The sequence below is a fragment of the Lycium barbarum genome, chromosome 6, assembly GCF_019175385.1.
Source record: "Lycium barbarum isolate Lr01 chromosome 6, ASM1917538v2, whole genome shotgun sequence".
In the NCBI taxonomy this organism is placed as follows: Eukaryota; Viridiplantae; Streptophyta; class Magnoliopsida; order Solanales; family Solanaceae; genus Lycium; species Lycium barbarum.
This window is the reverse complement of record NC_083342.1, coordinates 20646254-20656712: the sequence shown is the minus strand read 5'-3', so window position 1 is coordinate 20656712 and position 10459 is coordinate 20646254. Positions and strand designations below refer to the sequence as shown.

The 10459-nt window shown below is 35.9% G+C and overlaps 2 protein-coding genes across 2 annotated transcripts; one reads left to right on the top strand and one right to left on the bottom strand.

Moving 5' to 3' along the window:
• Positions 1 to 1145: 1145 nt before the first annotated feature.
• On the top strand, positions 1146 to 4200 carry LOC132643910 (uncharacterized). Its single transcript, XM_060360447.1, has 3 exons — positions 1146 to 1368; positions 1732 to 1819; positions 2115 to 4200. Exons 1-3 carry the CDS (start codon positions 1146 to 1148, stop codon positions 4198 to 4200), a joined length of 2397 nt encoding a protein of 798 aa, XP_060216430.1.
• A 207-nt stretch (positions 4201 to 4407) lies between these two features.
• On the bottom strand, positions 4408 to 9692 carry LOC132643584 (serine/threonine-protein phosphatase 7 long form homolog). The gene is made up of 5 exons (XM_060360046.1): positions 9209 to 9692; positions 7613 to 8405; positions 7148 to 7330; positions 6622 to 7065; positions 4408 to 5569 (listed from the first exon to the last, which is right to left on the bottom strand). The coding sequence occupies exons 2-5, from the start codon at positions 8390 to 8392 to the stop codon at positions 4793 to 4795; spliced, it is 2184 nt and encodes a 727-aa protein (XP_060216029.1). The 5' UTR covers positions 8393 to 8405; positions 9209 to 9692; the 3' UTR covers positions 4408 to 4792.
• Positions 9693 to 10459: the final 767 nt, after the last annotated feature.

Sequence of the window (10459 nt, the reverse complement as noted above, 5' to 3'; positions counted from 1 at the left end):
GGAAAATGTAGTTAAGAATTAATGCAAGGATGATTTTATCTAAGATTAATTTAAGCCGATATTTAGTCAATAAAAGCGACCGTGCTAGAACCACGGGACTCGGGGAATGCCTAATACCTTCTCCCCTGTCAACGGAATTCCTTACCCGGACTTTTGTTTTCGCAGATCAAAAATAAAGAGTCATTTCCTTTTGATTAGGGATTCAATAAGGTAACTTGGAACACCAAAATTCAAATTCAAATGTCGACTCTGTAACAAATAAAAATAATCCCTTTTCAAAACGTCACTTTAAGTGGAAAAACCCTTTTTAAATCTTTTTATATTATGGTAAAAAAAAAAAGGGTGTGACATCGGTCACACGTCCTACCCAAATAATAACAAAATGTTGTCAACTAGTATAATAAGTCAGAGCTTTTGACCAAAATAAGCTATTTTTTAAACCAATTCACTAAAGTAATACGTTTTTAATTTTTTTTACAGAACTAGTATAAACGTATTCCTGAGTTACGTATTAGGCATTATTTTATTTAAAAATTCTAACGGAAAAAATAGCTGGGGTTAACGGTGTTAAAAGCTAATTCGTGACTGTTAGTAACGTATTATTCCTAAGACGTTACTGTTAGTAACGACTTTAGAGAATCCAAATACGAACAGTCGTTCTATGTAATTTGACATTGACTGATGTTAAAGCCGTAACTAGGAGTTACGATTTTAGGATAAAACGTAACTGACAGTTACGTTTCTACTCAAATTAGGCATGCGCAAATCTTGCCGAGAATCCTGCAAATTGGGAATCTTTCTGATTGATTTGACTATAAAACGTGATTAATAGTTACGTTTTAATTGTAAAACGTGACACACAATAACGACACACTGCTAAAGTCCCTCTTCCTCATACTTTTTGAACAAACCACATATCATTATAAAATATAGTCTATGAAACGAATGTTCAAACACATTCGAACAATTTTCAGCAAAGCTTCTACTTGTGTGACCTATTGTTGGAACAACATTAAAAAATTCAACAAGTATAAGTTAATTAAGTCAAATATGTCGTAATATGTTAAAATAATACTATAGTTTTAATTTATTTTTCTGTTATATTAATAATAATAAGTGTCTTATTTTCGTGTGTAGGAGTAAAGATGGCCAATTTTGAACATAATGTGATGGTTGCTTTGTATTGGGGTGGCGAAATAATTACTGAAATGAACGGATTCAGGTACACTGAAGGTGCCAAAATGATTGTCAGCATGTTTATTTCAACGAACTATGCTGAATTGGTTGAACTATTGCATGAGAAGATGGGGACAAATAGTGAAAATATTCAAATTGATATTTCTGGAAAATATCCATGCTCATTTCAAGGTAACAATACAAGGTTCATTGAGTTTAAAATTGAGAATGACCAGTCCTTGCTACAATTTTTTTCCATACCGCAAAAATTTGCGGATAAGATCGATATAAATATTTTGGAGATTTATGTAAAGACCAAACCAACAAATCAAAATAATATATTTCAAATGAGTGGTCAGCATGGTTATCACATGAATTTGTTGGCTCAAAATTATGGATTTGCTATGGCCAGTCAGCCTCATTTTGCAGAACCGATTATTCAACCATCATTTCAGCAGTTACCGATGCACGACAATCCAAATTTCTATAATCAATCTCACACCAATGTGTCATCATATAGTGCGACACATGGTTTCCGTCAATCATTTGGTGCAGGTCCTAGCATGCATGGTCATCGATCATTTGATGAAGGCTCAAGTAGTCAAAGACGTACTAGTAGTAGCCACGGAGAATATGAGGCCAGGTAAGCAACAAATTAGCTTGGGTTTATATATTTTCAACAAATAAATTAGTCAAATTTTATGTACTCCCCAGAAGATATTTGTACCGCCAATTGTTGCACTTTTACATGTTTTTAATTGTTGCTTCAATTATTTAGTGCTAGAATAGGTTTATTAGAAACCTCAAAATTGTTGCATTTTTTAACTTTTAAATGTGTTCGTACTCATATAAATTTTCTACTAAGAGAAATAAACTTGCTCATATATCCTACAATCTTACTACAATTTATTAATATGGTTTCTTCCTTTTCTCCACAGAGAAGCTGAGGCTAGCATTGATATGTATAATGATGTAAATGCTGAAATTAGCTCTGAAAATTCAGAGGATGACGACCCTTCAAGAGAGGATGAAGAGAGTGAAAGAGAAAGTGAACCTGATGAATATATCGATGATAGTGGAGATTTACTTCAAAATAATATTGGTGTAAATCCTCATAATCAATTTGGTCATGGTGTGTCCGAAATTCCATGTCATGATATACCCTACTTTACGACATTGGAGAACGAGGAAGATATTTTTATTTCTACACGAGAATCTGAGACGGGATGTTATTCAGCTTGGTCCGAGGATGCCAACAAAGACTTGGAAAAGAATATGTATTTTAGCAGCAAAGCAAAATTGAAACGGGCCGTGATGATTTGGAGTTTGCGCAAAAATAAAGAGTTCGAGGTGGTAACGTCAAACAAAAGTCTATGGGTTGTGAGATCCAGGTTTTATAATTTATTAGGTTGTCTATGGTTTCTTCGAGGACGGAAGGTTGGAAATAACCTTTGGAAGATAGGAAAGTATGTTGATAATCATAGATGTGAGACTGAAGGGCTTATGACAGGTCATGTCAACCTAGATACCAATTTGATTGCATCTTTATTTCTAAACCAAATTCGAAAAAATCCCAAATTATTAGTAGTAGATGTCATGGCTAGGGTTCACGAGAAATTTGGTCATCAAGTGACATACAGGAAAGCGTGGCTTGGACGTCAACGCGCATTTGAATTGGTGTACGGTGACTTTAAAAAATCATTTAGTGAGCTTCCTAAATTTTTTGCAGCTTTTCAACACTTTAATCATGGAACTGTTGTAGAATGGAAACACGAAGAGTCTACGAGTTCATCAGAGGTAAAAACTTTCAAGTTTGTATTTTGGGCTTTCAAGCCATGCATTGATGGATTCCAAACGTGTCGCCCTGTTATTTCAGTAGATGGAACTCATATGTATGGCAAATATGATATCAAATTATTAATTGCTGTTGCAATTGACGGAAATGATAACATTCTTCCTCTAGCATTTGCTATTGTTGACAGGGAGTCGAAAGAGGCATGGAAATGGTTTTTTAGGAATTTGAGCGCACATGTGATAAAGGATAGAGAAGATATATGTGTGATCTCTGATAGGGCAAAAGGAATTTTGGCTAGTTTATTGGAGTTGCGGCGGTATCAAGAGCCTCGGGCCTTCCATCGATTTTGCCTAAGGCATCTTAAGAGCAACTTTCAATCTCGATATCCAAACAAGGACCTCAGTAAACTAATGTGGAGGGCTGCTTCTGCCCATCAAATAAGAAAGTTTGAAGCCTTGATGTGGGAAATTAAGGAAGAAAATGTTGAAGCATATCAATACCTCATGGAAATTCCCCTGGACAAATGGACAGTTAGCCATGATGATGGAAAAAGATGGGGAGTGTTGACAACAAATCTTTCAGAGTCGTTCAATGGAGTCCTGAAGAAAGCACGAGGCTTGCCTGTCACTGCCATGGTTAAACTGTCATTGGGGCAAACTGTTGAACGGTATACTCGTAGGTCTCAAACAGCGCAACAACTTTTGGAGCAAAATGAACTATGGACGGGGAGGTTCAAAATGAAGTGGGAAAATAACTATGAAAGTTCAAAAAGGCACTTTGTTTATGATTGGAATATACCCACAGGGGTATATGAGGTTAGATCTATGCAGGTTGATGGTACTGGTGGTAATCCTCACCGTGTTTCACTGAATGAAAAAAAATGTGATTGTGGAAAATGGGCTAATTTGCAGTTTCCATGTTCACATGCCATGAAGGTTACTGAAAGAATGGGAGGATTAACTAGAAATTTTGTCAGCGAGCATTTCACAATAGAGAATTATGCTACAACATATTCTGGGTCATTCTCGCCAGTTGGGCACGAGGCGTATTGGCCATTTCCAAGTTTTAGAATGACAAGTAATGAACTCTATCGCCGTCCCAATCGACCAAGGACAACTAGAATTCCTAATGAGATGGATCGTGGTCCTGCAGTATATGGGCGATCTTGCGGGTTGTGTAGGCAAACTGGACATGATAGGCGTCAATGTCCAACTCGTAGTCAAACTTAGTGTTAGTCGAGTTTGTCAAGTTATTATATTAGTTTATTAGTAATCAGTTAATTTTTTTTTGTTTCTTTATTTAATATGATCATTATGCTCAGTTTCCTAAATTTTATGTAGGAGTGATCAATAAGTGTTTCCTAAATTATCTACTATGTATACTTAAGCAGCAGTGAGCCAAAAAAGCAAAAAGAAAATCGATTAGTGGCCTCAAAAAGCAAAAAGCAAATTGATTAGCTAAAAGCAATTCTCTGCTTACACCATAGCTGAATACAAAAAGCAAAAAAAGACTAATACATGACTTGCTTCAAAACAACACCAGCAGTGACCCAAAAAAAAAAACACCAGCAGTGAGCCAAAAAAAAAAAAATCATTCCTACTAAACTGCTGATGACTTGCTAGCAAAAACCATAGCTAATACATGACTTCCAATTAAAACGTAGCTGAATACAAAAAGCAAAAGAAAAAAAATAATACACCAACTGTACCTTCATCTAACTTACAGTGAGCAAAAAAAAAAAAGGAGATTATTCCTACTAAACTAGATCAGCGAGATTATGTGCCTTCATCTTACTTACAAGCCAAACTATTAGTGATGCATTCATTTATTTTTGCTTCTACCTTGCTGCTTTTTACCTCTACCGCGCTGCTTTTTAATCCTACCATGCTGATCAAGAAAGTGACTCCCGGTCGCACAACGCTTACGAATAATTTTACGCTTCTGCCTCATTAATGGTTCACCATCCACTTCATCGTTGGAATCATCCAACTCATTACCTTGTATCTCAATATTGCAGTCCTGCCCATCATCTCTATTAGTGGCCTCAGGGATATCGATGGACATTTGCACAGGCGATGAGTTAAAAACAGGACCATTCTCAACAAATATATTCTCAAAAGACGAAAGACTTGGATCTCTTGAATATTGTGGAGTTTGTGGCGTCATGTATGGTACAATCTGAGTAGTTGTTGGTTGATATGTCATAGCTGATGCCTGAGTGAATTCGTGAGTGTCGCCTCTTGAAGTGGAACTAATATCACAATTTGTTGTTGCTGGATCATCTTCCGGGACTGCTTGGGCATCTTCCTGACGCATTTCATCCATTTCGATAGACACTTGACCTCTCTTAATAGCACTTTCCCTCCTACCAGCAACACCGCCTTTTCCTCGCCTACGAACAGAGGGACGTATATGGTCAGCATGTACTCCATCTTTTTTATAATCGGCTTGTAAATGAATTCTATCAGCCTCGTGCACATATGTCAAGCACTTTTCACCTTTACTCCGCACCATTGCACGAAACATATAAAATTCCTCAAATAATGGCTGATCACCAAGTGATTTTGCTTTATCAACCACTGAATGAATATAACGCACCTGTGTGAAACCACATCAAAATCATGCATCTTTAGAATAGTACAATAATACTCTGTCCCAAATGCATTTTCATGGAACCAAACAGTACCTTTTTAATTAGATTACTAAAAACCCAACTATATGAATTTAAATTTATACAATAAATGTGGATTGAGAACCTGAAAATTAAATTGATAAATCTTTTACTAGTACACAACTTATTAACTACGTAAACTGCTAAACATAATAGTCTGTAGCTAGGTTGTAAGTGTATAGTATAACTCTTAGATGCCTAACTTTTAACTCCATAAAAGGTTTGCTATTAGTATGAGTTCATTAGTGATTACATGCATTATGTGTACTTTGTGAAGATAAGTGTACTATTCTATATTAGGATGGGTAATTTAGCATCATGCAGGGCATTGTAAATGATGAGAAAATAATAAAAATGTAATGACATACCCCTGCTGTACAGGTGTACACTTGAACAACTGTAGTACTAAAGTAGGGGGTGGCGGGTTAGAGATACAAACAAACAAAATAAACAGCCAGTGACACTCTCTCCCTCTGCTCTGCCAAAATCTGTCACCATTTGTAACCATTCTTGCTAAATCAGTGTTCTCCTCCCCCTTCCACTTTTTTCAGATAAATACTCTATACTACTCCTATATAACACCACACTTTGTCTCATCACCACATATTCACACATTCCTTCTTACCCAAATACTCTGTCCCAAATGCATTTTCAAGAAACCAAACAGTACCTTTTTAACACAAATTTGCTTGAGAATTATAGGCAGAGCATGCATGCATCATAGTTTCAAAAAGGAGAAAGCGGTGGTTAGTATATCACAAGTTGTAATTTACCATCTATCAAATAGTATGATGCAACTACTAGATTAATTTATACATGATCAGTTATTTGGTAGAATCTTTTAACCGAAACAACAAAGACAAAGGTAGTTATTAATATGCTGCAACTAGTGTAGAACTGATTATCTGATACAGTTTTCACATTGCATATAAAAGAAACATGTAGTACTGTTGAACCAAAATAAATATGCACCACTTACCATTGCTTCATAAGCCGTTGCATTAGGCACATAACCTTGTTGCCGCTGAGGACGCGAAGTAGGATTACCAATAACAAGACGAGTAATGCGTCTGAACCAAACAAGGTAGGGGTCATCGTACCGAAGTGATTCATGATTGACCGGTGCATTAATAACGTATCGAAGTCGTTGGTGCCAAAATGGCAACCATTGTGCATGCTCCAATTCCCAATTTGTATTTGGCCTTCCCCGACGATCGTAGTTGAAATGTGTGGGATCAAATGCAAACGGAGTTGGTGGTATCTCCTGTATCATTCCAAATTGCCTCATAACTCGATCAGGCAAGTGAACCTCGACAACATCCCAACAAAATATTGTGACTCTAGCACGCCATATATTTCGTCCAACACGACAATAATCGGGAAGGCTCTCAATTAATTCATCAGAATATGGTTCCCAAATAAACTAAATGAAACAAATAAATCAAATGAGACCTTACAATTACAATATACATGAAAATTAAAACAAAACTAATACAACATTGTACCTGATCCTCCGTCATGGAATCAAGTGCATCCCTAAAAACTTTCAACACATATTGGGTAGTGTCGGTCCAACTAAAATGTGCAAACCATCTAGTAGCGCGTGGACCCCTAGGTAAACCAGTATTCGCGTCCCTTTGTGCTAATATCTGGGGCCTGAGAGCAGTAATTCTCTCCCATGCCCAAACCTGAAGATAAAACACTAATTTCAGCATCATTTAATGCAACTGTTGTAGTAAACTAAAACAATCAACATCATTTTTTTCATTATAGAAAAAAGGAAATAAAAAATCTTATCATTTAGCTAGAAAGAAAGTAAAGAGAACTATATGTATACTCTGGGAGGAACATTCCATGTAAGAAGGTTAGAAAAATCTAATTAGAAGAAAGAGAACTATATGTTTAGGAATTGAACAAGTTTTTTTTTTTATAAATACAGTTAATACTTTTATTAATATTTTTAGGTATACCTGTAGTAGTGGTAGGAATCTCGCTATCTCATGTTGCTTAGCCTGTGAGGCCTTACAAAGATAGTGATACAAGCTTGCTAGAGTCGCACTACCCCAACTGTAAGATCCTATTGTGTTGACGTCCTCAAGCATAGGTAAGTACATAAGCTTCAAATTACTTCCAGATGTATCCGCCATCATCATACCAGCAATCATCCAAAACATATAACATCTAGCCTTCTGATTGACCATATCTTGTGTTGCCGTGTCAAGTAATTTTGGATGACGTAGCATGTGTTGATTAAGTGCCGATACCTTGAGGCTATTTTTTTTAAAGTCTCCAGGAAGTGGACTAAAACCTAATAATCTTTGACAAATGTCTTTCCAATCCTCTGTGCTCCTCTCCAACTCATTCCCAAGTACTGGATCACCATTCACGGGTAAGCCATACAACACCTCTACGTCTTGCAAGGTGATTGTCGCTTCTCCCGTCCTAAAGTGGAACGTATGAGTTTCAGGACGCCATCTTTCAACTAATGAAGTAATCAAACTACGATCAATAGTAGGTCGATAAGATCTGTAAACACCGTACAATCCCGATAGTCTAATCACTTCCAAGACTCGTGTATCAATTGGATGGTCCTTTACGAAGTCCCAAAAATTTCCATCGCATCTCCTTGTATTCAAAATCACATTATCCTTTCCATCCCATATATCCTGTGACCTATGGGTGAGTTGTTCATTCAATACAGACGAGTCGAGTGGACCCGGATCCATCTGATATGTATTATTTTCCGCCATAAAACAAAAATACCTACACAAGTGAATATTTTCTATGAAACTTCTATGCTTGTTTTGCCTAAAAAATGTGAACATCACATCTTCTTAAGAAAGTGAAAAAACAGAGAAAAAAACTCGGTATCTTCCCAAACGAAAAACCTAGAAACAAGAATACTACCTTTTTTTTGAAGATAAAGGGAGAAATTCGTCATACCATTATCTTCTAATCCAGAAATTGAAAGTTTGAAATGTAATCCAGAATTCTTCCACTATACTAGTGTGTGAAAAAACACATACCTTAATCACAGTATCATGTTCCAAGCTTCTTAATCAATTTTTTGCAAGCAAAATCGCACAAAATACTGAGCTTTGAAAGTTTCACATTTAAAATTTGCAGCAAAAAATCAAATAAACTTCACAATCTATATCATCGGAATAAAATCCATTTGCAGAGATAGATAAAATAATATATGGATAGAGTAAATTTTGTTGTTCTCCTGGTGATAGTGATTGTTGTACCTCATTTTTACCATCATTATCATCATCATCAAAACACTATACTTACAGGATCTTTTTCTTTTTTTTTTCCAATACACCAAAGCTATAATACACTTTTCTCACTTCCCTTCAAACTCCAAAAGATTGAAATCATTCCAAATCCACAAATAAAGAACCAATCAAATCCAAGAAAGACAAAACCCCACAAAATAAAGAAACAAATTCTCTAAAAATTAGCACAAAAAATTCTTAAAGATTAGAACTTTGAAAAACCCTAAGATTCAGATCAGGGAACTAAAGAGAAGAAATGAAAGGAAGTTAAAGAGAGAAAGTGCTTACCAAGAAGTGAGAGAGAATAAAAGGGAAGAACAGCTACCTCTTCTGAGTGTGAGCCCCCCTACCCCCTCCGTTTTCAAAATGGCCCCTTATTGAATGAGGGTTTATTTTGAAGAGGGGATTTAAGTTGAAAAGGAAAATTTATTGAATGAGGGTTTATTTTGAAGAGGGGATTTAAGTTGAAAAGGAAAATTTGTTCAATGAGGGCTTACTGCTCAGTTGTGTATTTATTCACATATATTAGAAAACACTGAACGACGTCGTTATTTTAAATGAAGAGACAACTATTAGTCGTGGTCTTAGAATACGTAATAGGACTAAATCGTTACTGTCAGTAACGACTTTTATTTTAACGCCGTCACTGTTTTCCCGTCAGAATTTTTGAATAAAATAATGCCTAATACGTTACTCAGGAATACGTTTATTCTAGTTCTGTAAAAAAAATTAAAAACGTATTATTTTGGTGAATTGGTTTAAATAATAGCTTATTTTGGTAAAAAAATCCAATAAGTCATCGACTGCTGAACATAAGTCTCATATTTCGTTCTTTTGTTGAAGATATCGTAAGGATAGTGTAAGTGTAAGAACACCGTGCATCAACTCGAAGATTTGTTGTTATCTCTGAGATGACCCCTTTCTCTTAAGGACCTACTCTAAACTCTGGGGATCTATGTAAAACCCCGCGTGAATTCTTAGTACAAATAAGTATGTCATGACTCTATATACTAAATTTTCTTGCTCAATTCTCTAATCTGGGTGTTGTAGTTCTTCTCATGCCTCTTCATCTATTTTAAAGTTTATGTCACTCCTTTCTCTTTTAGTACCCGCAGGCAAGTCATTTACTGATATGTCTTCATTACAGTCTTAACCATCTAAAGTCTAACTCAAACTTATCTCCTCATCAAAACTAGAATGTCTTCTGAGTCAACCGAGTCAAGAGTGTTGTGATAGACAACTCTGCTACAAGACAACCGTCTTATTTTTGCTAAATACATAAAATGATATACTTCGACGGCTTGACTTGACTCAATCTCTTCATAGTCCTTCTAGATCTCATATTTGGCTCGACTCATACCAACTTGATACGGTATTCTGGTAGACTTTTATTCTCTTAGTACTCAACACATGTAGTACTCTCGATATCTGTAGAAACCGTTATCATACGCTCCCTACTATAACAATAATACCAATACTAATTTGAACAATTGGTTCCTTAAGCCCTAAAAGACTGACCATAAGTCATATACGTCAAAG

What these genes read in the sequence shown, in the direction of transcription:
- LOC132643910 (XM_060360447.1), top strand. Translation starts at nt 1,146, where the DNA reads ATGGCCAATTTTGAACATAATGTGATGGTTGCTTTGTATTGGGGTGGC. An exon ending in ATATCCATGCTCATTTCAAG is followed by an intron (nt 1,369 to 1,731) that starts GTAACAATACAA and finishes CATTTGGTGCAG; the next exon opens with GTCCTAGCATGCATGGTCAT. An exon ending in CACGGAGAATATGAGGCCAG is followed by an intron (nt 1,820 to 2,114) that starts GTAAGCAACAAA and finishes TTTTCTCCACAG; the next exon opens with AGAAGCTGAGGCTAGCATTG.
- LOC132643584 (XM_060360046.1), bottom strand. Translation starts at nt 8,392, where the DNA reads ATGGCGGAAAATAATACATATCAGATGGATCCGGGTCCACTCGACTCG. An exon ending in GATTCCTACCACTACTACAG is followed by an intron (nt 7,331 to 7,612) that starts GTATACCTAAAA and finishes TTTTATCTTCAG; the next exon opens with GTTTGGGCATGGGAGAGAAT. An exon ending in ATTCCATGACGGAGGATCAG is followed by an intron (nt 7,066 to 7,147) that starts GTACAATGTTGT and finishes TGTTTCATTTAG; the next exon opens with TTTATTTGGGAACCATATTC.